The 24,015-nt window shown below is 38.9% G+C and overlaps 2 protein-coding genes and 1 long non-coding RNA gene across 4 annotated transcripts in view; 2 read left to right on the forward strand and 1 right to left on the reverse strand.

Moving 5' to 3' along the window:
* Positions 1 to 18,602, forward strand: part of ctnnbl1 (catenin, beta like 1) — a 39,553-nt gene extending 20,951 nt beyond the window's left edge. The window contains exons 13-16 of the mRNA XM_056732859.1: positions 2,253 to 2,333; positions 9,661 to 9,798; positions 9,902 to 9,974; positions 18,231 to 18,602. Coding sequence (XP_056588837.1) covers positions 2,253 to 2,333; positions 9,661 to 9,798; positions 9,902 to 9,974; positions 18,231 to 18,319 — 381 coding nt within the window. The 3' untranslated portion in view covers positions 18,320 to 18,602. The remainder of the gene's footprint in view (positions 1 to 2,252; positions 2,334 to 9,660; positions 9,799 to 9,901; positions 9,975 to 18,230) is intronic.
* LOC130409152 (uncharacterized) lies at positions 18,212 to 23,244 on the reverse strand. Of its 2 annotated transcripts, none has more exons than XR_008904822.1 (3): positions 23,211 to 23,244; positions 22,367 to 22,453; positions 18,212 to 18,349 (listed from the first exon to the last, which is right to left on the reverse strand). It is a non-coding gene; the product is annotated as an uncharacterized LOC130409152 (long non-coding RNA). The 2 variants fall into 2 exon arrangements; XR_008904821.1 differs by lacking the exon at positions 23,211 to 23,244 and adding an exon at positions 23,001 to 23,119.
* Positions 23,245 to 23,343: 99 nt separating this feature from the next.
* Positions 23,344 to 24,015, forward strand: part of LOC130409150 (V-set and transmembrane domain-containing protein 2-like protein) — a 30,800-nt gene continuing 30,128 nt past the window's right edge. The window contains exon 1 of the mRNA XM_056732860.1: positions 23,344 to 23,652. Within this exon, the coding sequence (XP_056588838.1) occupies positions 23,535 to 23,652 (118 nt within the window). The 5' untranslated portion in view covers positions 23,344 to 23,534. The remainder of the gene's footprint in view (positions 23,653 to 24,015) is intronic.

Here is a 24,015-nt window from a genome sequence, read left to right on the forward strand (position 1 = left end):
TAAATGACGGCAGAATTTTCATTTTGAGTGAACTGACCCTTTAAGAACGGTGTGCTCTAAGAAATGCATGTCCTGAGACATCACATCTTTGAAAGTCAAATATGCTGCTACATTCAATAAGAAAGTAATTCCTGCGGCTCATTGACATCTTATAGAGCGACTTGATTGGTCTGTCCAAGAAACTAAACATTATTTACAATGTTATAATGGGCAATCCATAGCCACAGGCAGTCGGTTTGCGCACGCGTCTTGTGCCCTTCAAAGTAACAGCAGGAAGGATACACCACGTGAACTTGTCTCAGAAAAAGGAAGAAAATGCAATAAATACCAGAAATACAAAATAACAGAAGAAATGAGGATATGGTCAAAACTGGCCCACATCCCAATAAGACTTTAGGAGTCTGACCCTCAAAGAAAAGTAGGTGAAGACCCGTGCCATAGACTGGTGCTCCCTCTCTCCTGTTTCTTTCTTTTGTCCTTCCTTCCCACGTCCCTCATTTCTTTCATCTTTCCTTCTTTCCTCCCTCTCTTTCTTTATCCATCTATTATCAATCTTTCCTTTCTTCTTCAATCCCTTCGTTCCTTTTATTATTTATTTTTTCCTTCCTCCCATTCTCCCTTCTCTCATTACCTCATTCTTTTATCCCTCCTTCCTTCTCTTGCTTCTTTAACTCTTTCTTTCTTCCTTTTATCCTTTCCTTTCTTCTCCATCCCTTCCTCCCTTCTATTGTTAGTTTTTTCCGTCCTTTCTCCCTTTTTTTCTTTCATTTATCGTTTCTTCTCTTTCTTCCTTTATCCCTTGTTTCCTCTCCTCCTTCTTCCCTTGTTTCCTACTTCCATGTATCTTTTCCTTTCATCCTCAATCCCTTTTTCCTTCCTTCCTTCCTTTTTTTCTCTCCTCCTTCCTCTATTCATCCTTCCCTACGTCCTTTCTTTCTACCCTGTGACCTCTCCTCCTTCGTACATCCATCCTTCTCTTCCTTTCTTTCATCCTTCCATCCATTTATCCCTTCCTCTCTTCCTCAATTCATTCCTTCTTCCTGCTATGGTTTAATTTTTCTTCCATCTTTCCTACCTCCCGTTCTCCTTTCTTTCCTTTCCTCCTTCCACCATTCATCCTTTCTTCTCTTACTTTCTTCATTCCTTCTTTCTACCATCCATCTATTCCTTCCTTTCTTCCTCAATCTCTTCCCCCGCTCCTTCCTTCAATTATTCAGTCATCTCTTCCTTCTCTTTTTTCTCTCTTGTGTCCACTCCTTCCTTCTGTTAATCATTTTTCTATATTCCCCATCTTTCCTTTCTTTCTTCCGTTGTCCTCTCCACTTTCTGCCTTTCATTCTCCTCTTGCCTCCGCATCCCTCCTTTCCTCTGTCCATCATCTGTCCTTTCTTTCTTCCTTCCTTTCTTCTTTCACTTATTCATCCCTCCCTCCCTTTCTTCACCCATCCTGTCCTTCCTCCGTCCATCCCTCCCCACTCTCTCTCTCTCTCTCTCTCTCTCTCTCTCTCTCTCTCTCATCAGTCAGGCATTAGTATTAAAGCGTGTCTCAGCTCATATGAGGTTTAGTCCCATTCATCTGTTTTTGATACACTACACACAGTGTCTTATGTCTCCTTTAGTCTCTTTTAGGGGTCTCCATACATCACCTGGATGAACACGTGTGTCGTTCTACAGTTCTGCTATCGCTCAGCAGTCACTACTCTTAAAATAACCCTCACAGTCCTGCTGGGCCCTGTTTCATCACACTGACAGGAGCAGTGCATTATGGGTAGTTTCACGAGCTGAATGATGCTGGCCATATGGCCATCATACAACACTTCTGCTTGTCTATAGATTGTCACAGAAAGTGTCAGAATGAAGATGACAAACGTTTCCGCTCGTGTGGAGGCTTCTCTTTCCTTGTGCACTATCAATACTTTTGTTGTATATCAACATTACCCAAGAGAATCTTTCCAAATGCAGAACATTAATAGATGAACTGGGCTAATGTGTAGCTCTTCATCATGTAGTCCTGCAATCCAGTGTGTGTAGATTGTGTAAAGTGTAGGTATGTGCTTTGTGCAGTGTGTGTGTGTGTGTGTGTGTGTGTGTGTGTGTGTATTTGTTTGTGCGTGTGCTTGCAATGTTTGAACTGCAGTGTGTGTGTTTTGCCAGAAATGTGTGGTGTGTGCAGTGTGGCATGTGTGTGTGTATGTGAAGTTCTCCATGTACGTGTACGAGCTCATCCGCTCTCGTTCTCTCTCCCGCTGCAGGTCGACAGACTGATGGAGCTGCATTTTAAGTACCTGGAAGCTGTGCAGCTCGCAGACAAGAGGATCGAAGGGGAGAAACATGTAAGACACACATGCATGCATTTGATTGGCAGTATCTCTTCTGTGAGGCCAGATATGTGTAAGAAGATAAAACCTCACTGTGAGACCTGCAGGTTTACTGCTGGACGGTTCACCTTTAACAGTTAAAGACACTGATCTTTCACTGCTGTCTGTATTCCACACAGCAAAATCATCAGTGTTAAAAAAATCTCAAATGGACTCTCACTGTGTATATATAATCCACAACCATATACACTGAGCAAAACCTCAATGCTGCATTTATTTCATGCTATGTATACTGCAAATCCATTTTCATCTTATGTACTAAATGAAAATACACTGAGATTGTATTTGTGGGATACTAAATTGGTATACTTAAAGTCTGCTTAATTGGAACAACTAATTTTCTACTTTATATACTTTAATTGTACAGAAATAGTGCTGAAGTCCAACTAAATATACATTTAAGTGTATTTCATTGTGCTAAAGTGGAACTATTGCAAGTATGCTTCAGGTACACTTTAAAGTTCTTGCATTGAAAGATTGATTTCATTTGAAAAATCTTAAAATCCTTATCAAAAGTGACATTTGAACACATTTTTATTTAAACACAGTCTTAATATGAAGAAATGTGCATTGTGTTTAAATAATTCTCCAAATAACATGTCAGTAAATAGGTTAATACATTTAAACTATACTAAGTATGAAATAAATATATTTTAAATTAATAGTTTTTTTACTAGGGCGTACACGCCGATTGCCAGAAAAGAACAAACAAATGACTTAGTTTGTGGGGAGTTTTTTATCAAGTCGACCATGTTAACTCATTCACCGCCAGCCTCTTTAAAAAAAGTTGCCAGCCTATGCCAGCGTTTTTAATATTTTCACCCAATTTTAATGGCTCACAGTAAATTTTCTGTAAAGAATATATGGACAAACAATATGTACAATGAAAGAACAGAGTCTCAGCTTTTAAACTAGAGAAACCGTATTCTTCTATCTTCATTTGTTCGTTTTTTATCACTCCGTAGATGTGGGTAGGTTTCTTAAAAAATGCATCACTTTGATTAAAAAGCTGAGATAATTAAAGTTTTTTGTCAAAGATTCCGCCCAGATTCCACTCAGAACAATCATTAAAAACCCCTAAAACATATGTGTTCTAGGTTCTGGGATTCTGTACTTTTTCCCAAAGGTGTGTAATAGCGCCACCTGCTGTATAACAGTACAAACACTGATTGCAGTAATAACTCGTCTTTGGCGGGGAACCCCTTTTTTTTTATTAATGACGAGATAACTCGTCAATGGCGGTGAAAGAGTTAAGCATGAGATTTAACGTTTAACAGTGTAAAGAAGTCAGAATGCATGACATAGCATGATAGAACCGCTTTAAGATTCATGTGTTGGTATCTCAAATGCATCTTCCCCGAAGTTTTGTTTTTGATTTCACCCTGATGCTTCCAAACATAACTTCAGAAATAAATGTTTACGCAATGAGGATGTTCTGTGTTCATCCATGCTCAATGTTGTTATCTGAACTTTGGATATGAGGTGAAGGTCTAGTTGAGGTTCGTTGAGTCATGATAACAGTGATAGTTGGCTTGGCAAACAATAGTAAAAACAAATATTATAGCAGTGTAAGTTATTCAGTGGTCATATCGGAGGCTGGTTTCTTTACGTGAGGATTTTAAACTTTTTATTTTATAAGGTTCAGTGAGAAAAAGATGTGTGTGTGAGAGAGAAAATGTAGAATTGCTCTGAGAGAGAGCTGACTGCTATGTGTGTGTGGCGTTGCATGCAGGTTGGTCTGCTGTGTGCGTGCGTGCGTCTAGGGGGGATATTGGTGTGTGTATTGTGAGTATGTGATGTGGGCATCGATGCAGACTCCTGCAGCGCACGTCTCATCCATCCTAATGTGTGCGTGTGGTTTACTTGGTGATTCTGTTTCACGCAGAGATGGGTTACATAACCAAAGAAAATCTAACTGTAAAATAAATCAATCGATAAGTTTAAGATTTTAAGCAAAAATGATCTTAAAAAACATAAAACACCTTATTCTGTGAATAACTAAACCTGGCTCTCGCTGTGATCATTGCCATAGTTCTGGGGCCCGTTTCAATAAGGAAGTTCAACCAACACCGAGTTAAAATCTGAACTCTGAGTTGATTTACTCAGAGAATCGCTACTCTGAGTTTTCAGTTTCAGAACAGCTGATTTGAGTTAGTTCAATCAACCCTGAGTAAGTTCACTCTAGGTTATGCGCGTGCAGCATGGCGATGAAAAGCCCTCATCAATTGAGTGAAGATAGCACGATTCACCATGGCAACGGCACGTGACAAAAAGCGCTCTGTTCATTTCTCGCCAATCAAATTGAAGGAACTGTTACAAGCGTACAGTGAATATGAGCAGATATTTAGAAAAAAGTGCAACACAGCCGCAGCAGCAAAAGAAAGAGAGTTGGCGTGGGAGAAAAGTGCTTCACGTGTTAATGCGGCAGTTTATATGTCAATCACTTTTATATTTATTTTGTTGAAGCTGTGAAAATGTGAATTATATTTAACTCTCTCGCTCTCATGTAGGTGAAATCCTTCTGCAATAAAAAGATCTTGGCAGCAGCTGAATATGAAATATACGACGGCGTCGTAAAAAAAAAAAGATTTCGAGAATAAAGTCGAAATGTTACGAGAATAAATTCGAAATGTTACGAGAATAAAGTCGAAATGTTACGAGAATAAAGTCGAAATGTTACGAGAATAAAGTCGAAATGTTACGAGAATAAAGTCGAAATGTTACGAGAATAAAGTCGAAATGTTACGAGAATAAAGTCGAAATGTTACGAGAATAAAGTCGAAATGTTACGAGAATAAAGTCGAAATGTTACGAGAATAAAGTCGAAATGTTACGAGAATAAAGTCGAAATGTTACGAGAATAAAGTCGAAATGTTACGAGAATAAAGTCGAAATGTTACGAGAATAAAGTCGAAATGTCAAAATCTGACATGAACTACGAATTAACTCACTGATTCAGATGACGTACTTAAACATAATTTAAACTCTTAAACTACAACTTTCACGAAAATAAAATACGTATTACGACGAGTTTATTCTCGTAACATTTTGACTTTAATCTCGTAAAATTTCGACTTTATTCTCGTAATCTTGAATTTGTTATTTTTAACGTGGCACTTAAACGCCGTGGTAGAAATACAATAACATCATTCATTCAGGAAAGTTTAAAGAAATAAAATAGTCTTGCTAGTAGGATGACTGATTGGGAAATGTTAAATATACTTCTTAAACTGGCCTTAAAAGTTAAGATAAAACGTCCAAACGGGGCCTCACAATTCCTTCCCGACATAAATGTAACTCTCTGCGAATTAATGCAGCTTCCTCTTCTATGGGTTCCTGAATAAACGAACATGCTATTTTAAGTTCTGTGTGACTAAATAGAGTGCGATTAGGAACACGAATCAATAAACAGATGACGTATGTCATTTCAACACCGCTCGCGCTTCGAAAAGGGGGCGGAGATTGTAACAAACCCTGGGTTTGCGGAATAAAACCTGCTCCGGACCAGGTTAGGTTCACGGAGTAGGTTACTCTGGTTACTCACTCGGAGTATAAGATACCTCAATTTCTGAAATGGGCTTGACTTACTCCGCGGTCGTGGGTTTGACATACCTCGCGTTCTGAAACCAAAAACCCTGAGTATTCCGTTTTCTGGGGTTGACTTACTCTGAGTTTGCACTTACCCTGCTTTCTGAAACGGGCCCCTGGTATGGTGTTAAAAAGGAGAAATATATATATTGTTATGTTTGGTCTAAAAACAGTTAACCATCGTATTAACCAAACACATATTGTAGCTACTAACTAGTGTTCAAACAGTTTGAATGTATTAGGGCTGTGTTTTGGCAAGTGCCTCCCGATACGATACACATCACAATAGATGGGTCACGATACAATAAATTGCTATGTATTTCGATACGATACACATTTGCGATATATTGCTATTCTTTAAATAGAAAATGTAAAAATTAGAGAAATACAACATGCTCTGCACCACCTGGGGTTTTCTGTAAGGATAAGTGTAAAAACATCCCTTACCTCTGAAGAGTGGCCATGATGTGCGATGCAAGGGACTTTAGATCATAGGTTTGGGTTCCCAAACTGTAGATTTCTACCCTCAAGTTAGTAGCACAGGGGAATAAGGTGGGTCACTTGGCCGTTGTGGTGTATATCAGTTAAAACAATGAACATGGGCAGTATAAAACCCCTGCTTCATTCGTGCTGTAAATGCGCTGGTGTCACATCCGTGAAAGCACAATAAATATCTGTGTCTTTTTGGTATAAAATTTTTACTTCAAACAATACTCCATGATCGTGTTAATTTCGTTAACGAAAATAATGACAAAAATATTCGCCAACGACTATTTTCCCAGCACAAAGACGAGACGAAAAGTAAGGCCATTAAACAACAACTAAAACTTTATCAGCACGCAATATCGTTGACGAATAATGACGAGACTAAGATGCAGCTATCAAAACTTACCTCAAACCTGATTCAGGCGTCAGGAGGTTGGATGTCTATGAATAGGCCTTTGCACTTATCAGACTTCTGTCGAAATACTTGAAGCTATGAAGTTGAGTAAACTATGCACATGATTTGACATTCTATTCATTTGTGCTTATTGGTAAAATAGATAATGAAATATAAAAACAAATATCTCAAAAAACAGCTTCTCCAACATTAACAAATTTTGGGTAAAATACCCATTTTAACTATTATACAGCATGACGAAAAAGTGACTAAGTTTGACTAAAACGAAACGAAAATGCATAGACATTTAGTCGACTAAACTGGATTAAACAAAAACAGGACAAGGATGACCAAATATGATAAAAACTAAAAAGTGTATTCGTCGTGGAACTAAAACTTACACTAATATAAAATATAGCTGACAAAATTAACACTACTCCACCACTTATTTTCAAAACCAAAGGTCACCCACACATCAGCTCTGCGAGCTCGAAGCGGTCTTATATTTTTCATCATGCTCGCTTCCACTTACTTTTGGCCGTCTGTATATGACATGATTTTAAAAATGTATCGATCGATACACTATCGAAAAAAAAACTATTGCGATAGCTTCATGTATCAATATTTTTGCACAGGCCTAGAATGTATTAACAGAAATGAATCAATGAAATGTTATGTTATATACTTAGTTTGACCAGTCTGACCATGACACACTCCTGATGGAACATAGTGACCAAATAAAAAATACATTAGAATCATTGCAATATTAAAATATGTTGCTTGAACTGATTGTTCACCCAAAAATATCATTTATCTTTCATTTATTCACCCTCATGTCATTTCAAACACATGCGCTTTCAAACCACTTTCTTCTTCTGAACACAAAAGAAGATATTTTGAAGAATGTTGTAAATCAAACATCATTGAACTCCATTGACTTACTCAAACCCACTGAGTCATTTCTTAAAATATCTTCTTTTGTGTTCAGCTGAGATTTACAACAGCATCAGGGTAAATAAATGATAACAGAATTTTAATTTTTGGATGATGAGCTATAATATACATTATGAATATTCTGCGATTGTCCCAGCTGTTTTACTTTCAGAGGTGTGTGTTTCATGCACACATCTACACCATCTCTGCATGTTTCTGTGTCTTCTGCGTCCTATAAATCTCCTCTCAGAAGCAGTGACGGGATTATGAGTCGGGAAATGTCTTCTCTTGTTTGCAGGCCGCCAGCTGAACGCACCAGCGCTCCCAGTGCCGAGCCTTCCTCGCGCGCCGTAAAACTATATCACCCGTAGCGGAGCCCTCAGAGCGCGCGTGCCAACCCATCCCGTCTGCTTTTTACCGGTTAACAACAGCTACAAATTTTCACCGAATTGCATTTCCTAAACACAAACCCCCATAAAACCCCCCATCACATTCAGTCACCGGTCTGCGCTTTATTTTCTCATCTTCTGTTTCACTGCCGTGACACACGCATGTTCGCGCCGGAGCTCGCTGTGAGATCTTGCGCTGGAAGCGTTGGCAGGGCGCGCTCGGATTAATTTACCCTCATTGCGTCCCGTGAGACTGAATCACGGGTCTCGCTCGGCTTTCATCAGCATGTCATATTAGCACCTGTACCAGCCTGCAGTTTCCCGGCGGGAAGTGACTAAAAATCACTCCGTGTCCCGGAGGTGAAGGCGCGTGTTATTTGCAGTGATGTAATTGACTCGCCGACGGCTGTTCCTCTGTTATGAGACCAGAATAATGTGTGCATAAGATTGAAGCGTCCTCATCTGACATCTGTGATGATGTTTTGCACAGAGTTTTGTTGATATAATGCATAGGATTAACACATGCAAGTGATTCAAATCAGCCTGAAATCTGACAGCGCTTTCATACACTATTATAAGATCTTTAAAGTGTTAATGCACCCTAAAATAAAAATCATCACATTATTTAAAATCCGTATGAGTTTCTTCTGCAGAACACAAAAGAAGATATTTTGAAGAATGTTGACAACATGAACTCCATTGACTTTCATTGCTTTTTATCGTTTTTATCCCTAATAAAAACACCTTGTCACCCTAGTTTAGCCATTTTTGTTTACACAAATGGTAAACAGTCAGTCGATTAAATGCGTTTTTCCCCAGTCTATGGTGTATGTGGCTCACAGGAGTCAGTGAAAAACCTCATGTCTATCCGAGCTGGTGTTCTGTGTTTCTGAGCTCTCTGCACCAGTCTGCTGTTTCTGCACATCTCTTTGTGTTGAACTGTTTTCGGCACAGAGCTCACACGCGTGTGCTTGCCAACGTTTTGCGCTTGAAAAGATTGGGATCCCTTGAGAGACTCTACTGTCAAGCGCTGCAATTATGGCTCACAACAAATGCCAAGCGTCACCGTCCTTATAGATTTGGTAGCAGCGCTTGAAAAGCTAAAAGCTCTGAGTGCATTTGACCCTTTATACTGATCTGAGAACGGTTCGCTGGGTCATCTTATGATGAGAAAGACATGATATTCACGGTCAGTTGTTTATGTGTACCCAGAAACATCAGTGTGTTTTGAGGTGTCCATTTTATAATATTAGTATTTTATAATGTTCTTCTTTTAGTAGAAAGAGTCTCATTGCAGGTTTTGAATGACACAAGGGTGATTGTTTTAACAGATTTCTTTTTTTTAGGGGGGGGTGAACTGTCCCTTTAATTGTCATTTATGATTGAATTCATTCACATTTGATGAATTGTCTGAATGTCAGTCCAGTTATTTGCTTCCTGATATGTGAATTCTAACATTTCTGACGGTGATTTCCTCTTAACTTTTTTTCAGGATATGGTGCGTCGGGGTGAGATTATCGATGACAGTATGGATGACGAGTTTTATCTCCGCAGGCTGGACGCTGGACTTTTCGTTCTTCAGCTCATCTGTTACATCATGGTGGAGATCTGCAGCGCTGGCGTTCCTCAGGTACACACACACACACACACACACACACACACACACAGTCAGAGATCATGTGACAGAAACGTTCTTGCACATGCTGAATGATGTGTGTGTTTGTTTCCTGTAGTTACAGCAGAGGATTCATCAGATTCTTAATCTCAGAGGAGGATCTGTCAAAGTTGTTCGTCATATCATGAGAGGTAAGAAGAGCAGACACAGAGAGAGACTCTCGAGCTCAACGGGTCACATCATCCATGTGTGTGTTTATTTGTGCTCAATACATCATTGTAAATGCATCGTGAATATAGACAGTGGTGAAAGTTTTCACATCTTATTCAAATATGTTATAAAAGACGATGCACGCATTTTGTGTAGTCGAGCTTAGTGTTAATAGAAGTTCAGCTTTGAGGAGAATTGAAAGACGTTTGGCAAAATGACACAAAACCACACATGAGCAAACTTATTATCAAGAGGAGAATGATTGATTTAGTTAAAAATAACATGAAAATGAATAACTGATAAAAGTTGGGCAAGTTTGATTTATTACCTGTGAGCTTGTTCTTTTCGCTGCACTTTTTTGTATATTAGAATAAAACTTGTATCCCCTGATACGCTTTTTAAACTAAATATTTTAACCAAGTTTGCTTTACATATAAAGAGTAATTTGCAAAAACAGGTAACTTCTAAAGCTTTATGTTTACATTATTATTACTTATTCAAAGCAAACTGGCTTAAGTTTGATTGATATTACTTAGAATGCATAATACAAGTAATGGTTTTGCAAGTGAATTCTTCATATTTTTATGCCTGAATTAAACCTACAAATATGCCATTTCGGTTCGATCACTTTTGGGCTGCTACTATAAACAGTATCTCACAGAAGTGAGTACACCCCTCACATTTTTGTAAATATTTCATTATATCTTTATATGTGACAACCTTGAAGAAATGACACTTTGCTACAATGTAAATTAGAGTTGTCCCCTCAAAATAACTCAACACACAGCCATTAATGTCTAAACTACTGGGAACAAAAGTGAGTACACCCCCAAGTGAAAATGTCCAAATTGGGCCCAAAGTGTCAATATTTTGTGTGGCCCCCATTATTTTCCAGCACTGCCTTAAACCTCTTGGGCATGGAGTTCACCAGAGCTTCACAGGTTGCCACTGGAGTCATCTTCCACTCCTCCATGATGACATCACAGAGCTGGTGGATGTTATAGACCTTTCACTCCTCCACCTTTTGTTTGAGGATGCCCCACAGATGCTCAATAGGGTTTAGGGGATGCTTGGCCAGTCCATTACCCTCAGCTTTTTGGGGGGGCATTATCATGTTGGAATACTCCCCTGCGGCTTATTTTACGAAGGGAGGGGATCATGCTCTGCTTCAGTATGTTGGCATTCAGGGTTCCCCCAATGAGGGATTTCCCAAGGACAATCTCTGGATATAACGCTGAGCATGTGCACTCAACTTCTTTGGTCGACCATGTTGAGGCCTGTTCTGAGTGGAACCTTGTACTGTTAAACCTCTGTATTGTCTTGGCCACCGTGCTGCAGCTCAGTTTTAGGGTCTTGGCAATCTTCTTATAGCTTAGGCCATCTTTATGTAGAGCAACAACTCTTTTTCAGAACCTCAGAGAGTTCTTTGCCATGAGGTGCCATGTTGAACTTCCGGTGACCAGTATGAGAGAGTGTCACACCTGACACATTTTAACACTACAGACTCACATTACACCGCGGAGGGAATATGTCTAATTGGGCCATTTTCACTTAGGGGTGTATTTGAGCAAAGTTTCGTTTCTTCAGTGTTGTCACTTGAAAAGATCTAATAAAATATTTACAATACTGTTAGGGGTGTACTCACTTCTGTGAGATGATGTATATTTCTATGATATATACTTTTATATAAGTAATTTGTGCGATCTGATAATGCCAGATGAAATGATTGTAGATTATATTTACTCTAAAATATTTAAAAACCAAATATGAACACTTAGGCAGAAAAACGCTGATGCCAATAATCTCCAAATGAGTAAACATTGGCTCTGTTAATTGTCCTGGGCGATGATCTGTCAATAATTACAATCCCCCAGCTCTTTCACTTGTCTTAACAAGCTGAAACATTGCTAAATATTTAGAGAAACAAGCTAATAAACATTCCAGGCCAGAAAAGAAGCGCCGCAGTATCAGGTGAATTGTGTAAAGGTGTTCCTGGAGAACACACACATCTGCAGGCAATCCACATACACACACAACAGAGCTCGGAGGCAGATTCCCTCTGACTGTGTTGGCAGAATATTTCACTCTTCTCATCCATCCCTTCTCTTTCCTTACCAATATTGCCTGTTGGGCTTCACACACTTTTCCGCCCGGAGCACCTTGATTAAGTCCTGACGGCTCTTTCTCTCTCTGCTTTGCGCCGACTTTTCTCTCATTCTTTCAGACCGCGCTGATATTTCTCACGGGAAGAACGCTGTTGATCATTTTTATTAAAGTCTAGTGAACAGTGTGCTATCTGGAGGGAGTTTGGTGTGGTCACGTGCTGTCTCATCCTGAGTATGTAATATTCAACACATTTTGTAGGTGATTTGCTATTTTTGAATTGTGTAAATGTACAGCGTATTACTTATGTAGTTATTGAGTGAAGATATCCTTTTTTTAGTTTTGTCGTGCAGATTTAGCTGAGAGAGATATGGTGTCTGATTCCTGGAGGTTATCTGGAGCTCGTGGTTTCTTTCCTGGACCACATGTGTAAAACACAAGAGGCTGTGCTTTCTGCTCTTTGTGCTCAGAAATGGTCAGCTTGTTAAATCGTGTTCCTGCTCGTGTTCAGTGATCATAAATGATTCATCAGTGTGGGGGATGTTCGCCTGAACTCGCTGTCACTGCTGCTGGAGATGAAAACAGCCGTCTGGAAAGGTTAAGAGCGCGCTGTGCATGTGTTTCCTGTGCTGCTCATTTCAAGAGGGCGACAGAGGGTGTTGAACCACGTAAGCGTTGCTCTTTACAAGAGAGTTGTTAATTTGAGCTAATGGTGACTTTAGACATTTTTACATTCCTGTTGATCAACTGGCCGAGTCAGTATCACAGAGGTTATGGGTTTGATTTTCAGGTTACACCTATGCCAAAAGCATGAAGGAATTTGCTGCAGTTATCAAGTGGCAAGCAAGCAAAATGCAAAAGTAGATTTTTTACGAAAATTAACAAATATTTTCTTAAAGTAACAACGAGTTGTTTTTCAACCTTGAAATAATCTCACCAAATTTATTTTAGTGGTATGACAACTCTTAAAGGGACGAATTTTACTGCCGCTGCTACCTAAACAGCCCTCTATTGGCTGAAATCACACTTTTAAGTTTGGTTTGCGGGTAGGTTTCCAAGCTCCGTCCATCACCTGCTTTACGGCACATGTCACGTTTTACTCATAGCCTGGGGTAAGTCAGCGAACATCTAACAATAAGACGAAACAATCTAGTTCAATGCAAGTCTCCAAACCATCACCATGGTAGAGCCAGCAAATAAAACAAAGAGGAAAAGAGAGAGAGCGTGATCGTACTCGGGCCCAAATACATTCAATATCTGACGGACTTGCACTTGGTGACAATTGCGCTTATCAACCACACACCAAAACGGCTCGTTGTTTTTTTAAGAATTTTAGTTTGACTGTAGTTTAATTCATATTTTAATGGTTTTCATAATATTTTTCATGTTAACTTTAGTTTAGTATTTAGCAGATTTTTGTTTATGCTTTTGTCATTTCATTTTTTATTTGTTTAATTTTATTGTGTAGTTTAGTTTTTATTTATTTCCAGTTATTAATTTTTAATGCCACAACACTAACTTATTTCAGTTTATTTGCAAAGGAATCTGCATCGTAATTTGAAGTCTGCGTCCTCCGGATGTCAATTTTGTCGTCCGCATACATCGTCAAAGTTTATTATTTAGAATATCTCAATGACGTATGTGGTCAAAGAAATGCGACCCCACCGGATGCAGCCTTCAAATAACTTTCATTTCTTATTTTGTTTTGATCAAGTTTTTCAACTAATTTTACGCCTGTTTTAGTTTAAAGAGGAAGGTTCCAAAATGGTAAACTCTGTTTTTTATTTTTCTAAAATCATGTTTTCTTATTGTGCATTCCAATTAATATCAATTACACTGCAGTTGTTTTGTTTTTATTTATCCATAACAACACAATAAAAATATATCATTTTGGAACCAAATTCTTCATTTTATTCCAATGAATAAAAGTGTTTTTATAGTTTTAGTTAATGACCATAACCCTGGATCAAACATAAGTGTATTTTAATTGTAATCTATATTGATTTATAATATAATGAGATTTTGCTGATATGCGCACAGTGTATCTTTGTTTTAACTGAATCTAATGTGGTCTGGGTTGTGTTTTCTTTAATCTCGTGTTGATTTGTTCGTGCTTTCGAGCGTGAGTGCATGTGAAGTATTTAAATGGCTACTGTCAAGTGACAAAACAATTTTTGCCAAAATAACTTTAATTGATTGTACAGCTTTCTGTTTCAGCCACAACTTATCTGTGAAGTGTTTTCTGGTTTTTCTTTTTTAAAGCTGATTGATGGAGTGTCACCTGTGAGGTTTGTTTGGGTTTTGGATCATGACTCAGTGGTTGAGAACATTCTAGATTGGTCCCTGATTGAAATCTTTGTTGTTTCAGTGGCAGTCCTGCTTCAAAGGTTAAAATCTCTACAGTTTTTGTGTAGTGTTCCAGATAACCCAGACTTAAATCCTGCTATTCCAAAAATCATCAAAGAAGGTCAACAAAGAACAGCAGCTTTTGATATTTTGATAAGCTCTTCAGTTTTCGGGATCAAACAGTCAATTATTTTCGAGCGACATGTGGGGGGAAACATTTTAGAGTGATTTCATTAGAAGTTAGATTTTCTCCTTCAGGCTTTTTGTGTCTTGTATAGTTTTGAGTTTGTGTGATTGGTGTTATATGAGCTCTGGGATACTCTGGGATTGGTCTTGTGTGATCTGCTGGTGTGAGGAGGACCACTACCTCCCACAGGGCTGCTGCGACTGGGCTGAGAAATTGAAATTTTCACCTGGCCTCCGCAGCACCTGTGACCGTGTCAGATCTGCCTCGTTCTGCCCGTGTACTTCACCCGCAGGTGTCACACGCTTCTGTACATGTGCTGCCAGAGTAGTGCAAAAACAAGATGAACATGTTACAGGAAAAAATATAGAGGAATCGCAGTTTGCCTCCTGAATGTTTTACTGCAATTTCCTCTGCTTACAAACCAACGAAAGCTGGGAATTTATAGTAGCTGCACTCAAAGCAGTAACCTAAACATTGTTCTTCCTTTGATCTTAAAACTTTTTCTGTTTATCCGTTTGATTTAAAACTGTTCAAAACAAAGAGACAGTACAGCCAGAAACCAACATTTTTGTCATCAGTTATTTTCTCTCATGTGGTTGTTCATCTGTATACACTCTTTCTGCTGAAGATATCTCTTTTTGTGTACCTACAATGGAAGTCAATGGGATTAAGTGTTGTTTGGTTATCGACATTCTTCAAAATATCTTCTTTTGTGTTCTGAAGAAGAAAGAAACTTGTGAAGGATTGACATGACATGAGGGTGAATAAATGATGAAAGAAATTTCATTTTTGGGGACCAATCCCTTTAAATGCCTTTTTTGCTTCCTATACTTAATAGGGTGTATGCCGAATGCACAGTAACATGACTAAACCTGTAATACAGTCTCGTTACATCCACATCTTGGAAAAAGTGAATTAACAGTATTACTATCAGCAATATCTTTGGATTGTTAAGCTAAACTAGCTAGCTGTTTCCTTTTTTTTGGAGTTTAGTGTATGGCTGAAACGATTAGTCGACATTTTCGACAAATATTCTTGTTGTCGAGTAGTCGTTTGATTACGTGACTTAATTTAAGGGCCTGCAATATCACAATTTAACCGCTACGGCACTGTAGCGCTAGAGTGTAATGCAGCCTTCCCGAATGCTATCACAGTAGAAGAACACACAGCGAGAATTATGGCGGAGTACAAATGAATTGTGTGAAAGCTTTACCAAATTGAAAACAAAAAAGGCAGTTGTGTGCAATGCATGAAAGGCGTAACTTGCCTTTCACGGCAGCACAACCAGCATCCTGGAGCATTTAAAAAGGAAACATCCAGGAGAATGAGCAGGAGAGAGGTGAATGTTCTCCATCTAGAGCTAACTAACTAACTTAGAGGTAAATATTTTTATGAGAGAATGCAATAATAATAGTAATGATAATAACAAAAATAATCATATAATTACATCAATGTTATTATTTGTTTTGCAAAGTACAAAGCATTCATCGGGCTTAGAAGTCAAGCCTCTTTTGATTATTATAACACTATTAGGTATTACATGAGAGGAAAATGATTATAAGAGAGGGACGTTAAGTGATAGGAGTCTTATATCTTGCCTTTATTTTTAAAATATTTTCTTCTGTTACTTGCTCTTTTTTATTAACTCTTTCACCGACATTGATGATTTATCTCGTCATTTAAAAAAAAAACGGTTCCCCAAAGACGTTATTATGGCAATCAGTGTTTGTACTGTTGTACAAACTGGGGGGGGGGGAATTAAACTGAACTGTTGTCATAGAAATGCTGCTTAATGCTTCTGTCAAGAGATTTTTTTACATTTAAAAAAAAATTGGACTGTAATGTACCCGATTTATTTATTTATTTTATTTGTATTTAAAAGTTTGTAGAGAGTATTTGTGTGATTCGAGTTGGACAGAATCAGCAAACTTAAAGAGAGTTACCAGTATTGATTTAAGTTCATTAAAACAAATTTCAAAAGCTGAATTGATTTTATTCATTACGTAAATTATGTATAACTCAATGTTTTAACTAGTTGCAAAAGCTGAATAATCATTAAAACGTAACCGATTAGTCATTGAAATGATAGACGATTAGTTGATTAATCGGTCCAATAATCGTTATATTAATCGGCTATCAAAATAATAGTTTGTTGCAGCCCTAGTTTAGTGCTATTTTAATCATCAAAGTCTATGAGAAGAAAAATGTTTAATCTTTATATATCAATCTGTTTATGTGATGGGCATCAATTTTGATCATCTTTGGTTGCTAATTTAAAGGCATTTTGAGTAAAACAGCTCTTTATGTAATGAAGCGCATGCATTACATTAACTCTCATTCATACGCATACGAATGTGTCAGACCGGAAACGCAAGCCCGTTCAAGTTTGATGAACTTTGACCTGCGAATTCGCGACCAATAGAAGCGGCATTAAACCGGATGCCTAACACAAGAATTGAGGTTCTGTGATAGGTAGTGATGATGTTTTACTGCAGATATTCAGAAAAGTAAATGACTCCACAGCGCTCTGAGGCCGGTTCTGTGACTCACACGTACATTAGTGTGTCTTTCTGTTGTGTTGTGCGTGTGACCTTGAGCTCTGTGTGCCGGGGAGCAGGAGGAAGTTTTCAGCATCTTTGAGCTCATAATGGATAATCCCCCTCAAATCATCCAGCGCACAGACACCCACAATCCCTCCCCGTTTAACTGCCGCCACATATCCAGTCCTCGGGCTAGTCTCTCAAAGGCGCTTTGCTTTTTTCCTTAACCATCTTATTGATTTATTTATTTATTTTTCCTTGGGTTTGATTCTCTGTCCCTGGGCTTCAGAAGGGTTTAGGAGCTAATCCAAGAGCATGTCTACCTTTCCACGCCTTCCACATGCCACATTTCTGAAGCGCACACATGCGGTCTTAATGTTTATTTACCCTCACACAAACAACACACAGAAAACAGATGCTAAAGGATTTCCTACATCAAAGATAAATGGCAGATCTTTAAAAATGGCCTTACTGTGTTATATCGAGTTCAAGAACATTGACACAGATTGTGAAATGTTGGCTTGATCACAAAAAAGTCCAGAAGGGTGATAAAGTCTGGTTCTTGGCGTATGTTGTCTTTATGGTAAAAGCTTGCAGCTCTTTGGGTTCTTGGGCAATGTTCCAGTCACTGCAGGTTGCTGGAAACTGGAGAGTCCTGAAATAGCCGGACCTCAATCAAAATGGGCGATACGAACGGAGTCAAGTGCATGCTCTCAACGGCACACATCAAACGCAAAGTGCTCCTAAAGATTTCTGGTGTGTTTAAGGGGGGTGCTTCCTAAATCCCAGTACCTCAAACCCCAGACAGAGATTTTATAAATCAGCCGAGCTTATGAAGAAGGGGTTGGAAATAAACTCTGTTGGGCAGTCGAGAGATGTGTGACTAATTTTTTAAGAATACTTTCAGGGATACAAATTCTCACTTTGATTTTTCTGTATTTCAGGATTAAAGTATGCACACCGTCCGTTGAGACGGCATTAGGACGTTTTTTTTGGCAGGGCTGGTTGTGCACATGAAATTCATCCAAATGACTAAACATGTATTCTCTCTCGTGTTTCAGAATATGCAGAAAGCATTGGTGACGGTAAGAGTGAAGAATTTAAAGAAAGCGAGCAGAAGAGGATTATGGAACTGCTTGAGAGCTTCTAAACATCCGGCAGACGTCCACCGCCGTGTCCTCTGTAAATAGAGTTTGTGTGTTAGTTGGTGTCTAGCTGATTTGACATCTTTCTGTGTGTGAACTTCAGATCCTGTCCTAAACTCTTCTGTTTGCAAAAACACAGACTGAAATATGAAAATTTGTGGGGTTGATGATCTCCCAACAGCTTTAGAATGGACTCTATATTGTATCTGCGGGGGTAAAATATTTTGTGTACTGTTTTGATTTTGATACAAATTATCAAAAATTATTTGATTAAAATGTTTGCTTTTATTCTGCTTGTGGTTTACTTCTTTGCTAGGTTTTCAATTGAATCTTTTATTTTGCTCTCTTGTGCTAAAACATAACTTAGGAAACATTGCATCTCTTCTCTCCAGCATCTCTCAGACAGCTGACATCTCGATTTATCATCTTATCGTTCAGATTCTCCATGTAAAATAAGGGGTAATTGAGTGAATATCTTCTTAAGTATCAGTCTTAAGTAGCACAGGAATATCTGGGGCAAAAGAGTCAAAATTGGATGAGGTAATTAAGTAGAGATCATGTTCAATGAAGATATTTTGTAAATGTATCAAAACACATTTTTTTGGAGTTGATGCAGCAAAATCTTCACTCGCTGCTGCTGCTCTTTGGGAGTTACTCACGCATGTTTTGGATCGTAAAGCTTAGAATTTCTGCTTTCGGGTTCTTCTACACACCACAACGTCATTTCAGCTGTACGCTAATAGAGAATGTTAAAACAAACCTCTTTCTTTATAGTAACAGCCTGCTACAGCACCTCTGATTAACAACTTTAAGGGGATTTACTCAATATTACAATTTTCCTGCAACCTCCAGATTACAAAGTTTTAATTAGTTGTATCTTGTCCAAATAGTGTCCTATCTTAACAAACCATACACACATCAATATAACGTGTATTCAGCTTTAAGATGATGTATATATCTCAATTTCACAAAATTGACCCTTAAGACTGGTTTTGTTGTCCAAGGTCACATTTGAATCTTGAGGTTGATTCTGATTTAAAGGCCATGAAGCTGTGTGTTAATATTTCTTGATGGCTTAAATTTGTGGCAGTGATGGTCATTCAGCCATTCATCTCAAATTCATCTTTAATCTAAATTAAGCCGTTGTGCTTGAATACACATTACTCGTCTTATGGCGGAAAATGTAGTCTTTATGATTGTTTATCCAAACGCTTTGAAAGCTTCACATTGATAGTGATTACATCGACAAACATCACCGCACTGTTGGTTGCATTAGATGACATTCTATGTTTGTTTAGTTTGTTGTATTTGGAGCTCAGCGCATGTTCATTTTGAACCCTGTGTTGATTTCTCTCATTTAAATGCTATATCTGCTGTGCTTTTAATGGCATTAATTTGATGTTTGTCCAGTGGCAATGAGCCAGAGATTTTCCATTCCTTTCTAATAGCAGACCTGCTGAGCTGGTGAAGACGACACTACGACTCTCTCAGTCTCTAACCTCGCTTACATTCCGATCACCGCCTGCCTCTATACCATGGGCTTAGCATGTATATCGGCACAGGGCTGGAACGGTTTGGTGTATAGAGAGACAGTTTGCTTACTAAGCTCTCCTACCTTATGGACTTTTAGCTGAAGGTGAGAATATTTTTTTAAAGCTCAAGAGCCAAATTGAATCAATTCGTTGGGATTCTTCAACAGGGAGAGTCGGGCCATTACGGAGGATTTATCCTCACTGGAAGGCCATAGCTTTAAAGCGGACATTATGTAAGGAAATTATTATTGTAACCAAAACATCTCTGAGTGGCTCCTGGTCTCGATGAAGCGACGAGAAGAGAATGGTGGTTTCACAAACTAATTAAGTGCCGCAGACTCATTACAGCTGGCACTTTATCACACATTGACAGACCGAGGCCCCTGTGGTCATTGTGTGCTTCAGAGCGGCCTGTAGTCTCAGCCTCCGACAACACAATCACCGACTGCCCACTGTACAGTCCCTCACGAACACAATGTACACTGAGAGAGTCGAAAGTTTAAATGTGATCATCAGGGTTTGTTGATGGGCATAATATATATTTTTTCAGTCAACAAAAATATGTGAGCTTTTCAAAAGGAAAACAATTTTTTTTTTAATCAATCTAGAAAATATCTATATTTGAACCCACTGAGGATTGAAACAACCCAGCATGTTTTACAGTGTTGATTTACAGTACTCATGTGACTATTATGACATAATGATTGTTTTTAAAGTGGACTTTAGTTTCCTGGATCTTCAGAAGAGCAGAATTTGATTGCTGTACGTGAGACATGCAGGTTTTTTATTACTTGTAATACAACGAGTGCATTTTGAGAAAGGACCAACCAATGTTTTTTTTTTTTTTCTGGTCTCAAGTACATCAAACATCTGACGAAGTACTTCTATATCGACAAGCAGAACTGTGTCCATTAGAACAATAAACCGTGACCACAAAGTAAAGTATAGATCACCCAAAAATGACTATTCTTTAATAATAAAATTTCTCCCGAAAAACACAAACAAAGATTTATTTTGAGCATTATGGTATCAACACAACATTGAACCCAATTGACTTCCATTGTATGTCACTGAGACATTTCTCAAAATATCTTCTTTTGAACTGAAGAAAGTCATACAGGTTTGAAACAACGTGAATAAAGGATGACAACATATTCTCGGGGTGATCTATCCCTGTAACCATAGTTTTGCTAAAGTCACAGTTTAGTTTACCATGGTTTTGATAGTAAAACCGGATACACAAATGGTAATCAATACACCATAAAACCCATGGTTAGTAAACATTACTACAATAAAACCATGGCTAATATATGTAATGGGATAGAGTTAAGTCTAAAATATTTGTAACGGATGAAAGTTTACTATTTGAATTTAATTTTGTCTATGTTTTTTTACTGCGGTACAATTCAGTTCATATTTAAGACTACAAAGAGCTCTAGTGGTTGTTAATCTTCATGTTTAAATGGGCAGTTCACAGTCAGAACAATCTGTGATGAAGACCAGACATCTTGCCTGAAGTAAAAGTCTAGTCGGGCACAACTAACGCTTTGACGCCACATAAGAACTTAACAGAGACACAATGCATCTCCTCGTCTCTGTCCATTGTCTCTGAGTGATAACTTTCTGTCCCGCAGCCCGGAGACATGCACACGAGCCATTATCTTCCTGACACTTTCTCGGCACGTTCTCTTTTGTTTATCCACCCGGCCTGTCCTCTGAGGAGCTACGCTCTCATGCTTGCGCCCGACGCTTCTGGCATATTAAATATTCTCTGGCCGTCCTTTCGGGGCTGCTGTTGGCAAAGAACGGCTTTATTTGTGAGATCTCTGTATTTCCCTCTATCTCTGGAGGTCAGTGATTGCCACCGGTTCTCGTTGTTACCAGGGAGATGCTTTGCAGAAAGAGGGAGGTGTAAATACTGTAGAGGAATGCCGACAATTGGAGGAGGCGGCGACGTGAGACAGTTACCCATCTGTTGAATTGTACAATGTGATGAATTGTGTGTGCCGGCGTGCATGCACAAGCAGGAGCGTTATTGATGCCCCTCTGCCAAGGCATTAAACTTGAAATGCAAATGACTGGTAACTACAGACCGGAGCGAACGCCCGGCGCTCTTCAAGGACACGCTCATTACCGTTGTGATGCTCAACAGCGGAGCTTGCCAATCACTCTTGTCTCGCCGGTTTGCCGTGGCGGGCGGGGGCACAGCAGCTCACGCAGAGCAACATCTGCTTCCCCCCACAGCTACCCGTCCGAAATCACCGCTTTAAAAAGCGGCACGGGTTATTTGCATTTCGAATTGACGGGAAGGGCAGGTATCCCAGCACGCATCTCTTATCAGTGATTATGACACCGGCGCGCTAACGGTGATTCAACAGCAATTTCACAGCCCAGAGAGCTCAGAATAATTGTCTTTCTCCGTGTGATTGAGTTGAGCTTTGTGAGTGCAGGTTTCTCCTCCTCAGAGAAGATAAACAGACGCAGACCTGTAAAGACATCGCTGGGTTTGACCCACCTTACCGTTGGAGTGTCGTGCTGGTCGCAGGTTGAAGTATCCGTGTTTATTCTGTGCGTCACAGAAATCCTTCCCTGCATACTTGAGGATGCCTGAAAACATATAAGAATGTTTTTTACTTGCACAAAAAGTACCACTTAATGGTACAATGATCTTGTTTTATCACATGGATAATACCATGGAACTATCTGATAAATATTAATATACTGAGCAATGGTGACTCTGAGTCAAATTAAATTGTATAAAAGTGCATTTTATTACTTTTAGGCATTTCCACAGTATAATGTTATGATGAAATGTTTTATTTCATTTTAAAATACGCAAGAAAACCCCCCACACGAAAAACTGTGGTGTGATCCTGCTGTTATAAGTACAATACTGTACAACTTTAATATTTATGAATATATTATGTGGTAAGGTTCAAGAACACTATAGCAAGTTATAATAGAAATTCCTACTCTATTTTTTCCTGGGGTAAAAATTTCATATGACCTCATTTATTTTAAATAAGATTCGCAATTAATGGATCCTAAAAACAGAATATTCAGGCGATACCTGGCGGTACCCGTTATTAATATCAAATTAGCAGCTTTCGTTATAAATTCATAAATATATTTTATTCTTATCTCACCGATTCACCGATTCTTACTCTTTTGTTTTGCCTTGTATAGCGACGACTGGGACGAAACAATAGCAGGTATCCTCTTCTACATGAATACTTCAATATTATTTGTCTGCATTAATAACATTACAAATTCTGATCACGTTTTATTAATAACCCATAAAAACCGTTTACATATTTACAGCTGTTGGTATCATTTACCTCAGAGACGTCATTTAACAACCTACCACAAATAACGACGACACTTTACCTCAGTTTGCCGCAGACTGTTTGCGCAAAATCTCTCTGTGAGATACCTCCGCTTAATTGAAATTCCCCAATTTCACTACCTTCTCCCAGCGCTGTGTCCTTCCGCCGCGTCGGTTAGATCCGGCTGGTTTGTCCTCGCGGAGAATCAAAGCGCGTCAGTGGGCGACTGCAAAGGAAAGCAGCCGCTCTCACTCTCTCCTGTCAGAACAAAGCCCGCCAGAAACCCCTCAGCACACCTGGATTTATCTCTTAAAGCCGTGTATTTTCACCTGATGTAAAAGAGTGCTTGACAGGGAGCAGTGATGGGCGCGTTTGGAGTGATTCTGAGGAGTTTACACTGTGTGGGACTCTACATCCAACTTAGTGCCAGTCTCAGACAAGCTGGAAGCGACGACGTGGAAAACCACATATCCAGCAACGGTAAGCTTTGCGGAATTGTTCGGGTTCTGTACGCGAATAGCTTGCAGGTGGTGTAATTTTTGACCCGAACCTTGCGTAAACGGAGCAGTGGTGGTAATGCGCAAAGCAGGTGCATCTTCAACACATCCAGTCCCTCAGATCCGTGCCATCATCATTGACAGGTGTCACCATGAGACTGTGACGGTAATACCTGGGAACTTTATTATATGCCATAATAATGATTTATTGCCATATATATACTTTGGTATTTTGATTTAGAAATTTAAAAATACCAATTTATTATCATCATAGTAGTGTGAATTCAATCATAGCATTACCTTTGTTTAAATTGGTGTTCCACAGCTATTAAGCCTTACAAATAAA

This window comes from Triplophysa dalaica, chromosome 20 (genome assembly GCF_015846415.1).
Source record: "Triplophysa dalaica isolate WHDGS20190420 chromosome 20, ASM1584641v1, whole genome shotgun sequence".
NCBI classification, from domain to species: domain Eukaryota; kingdom Metazoa; phylum Chordata; class Actinopteri; order Cypriniformes; family Nemacheilidae; genus Triplophysa; species Triplophysa dalaica.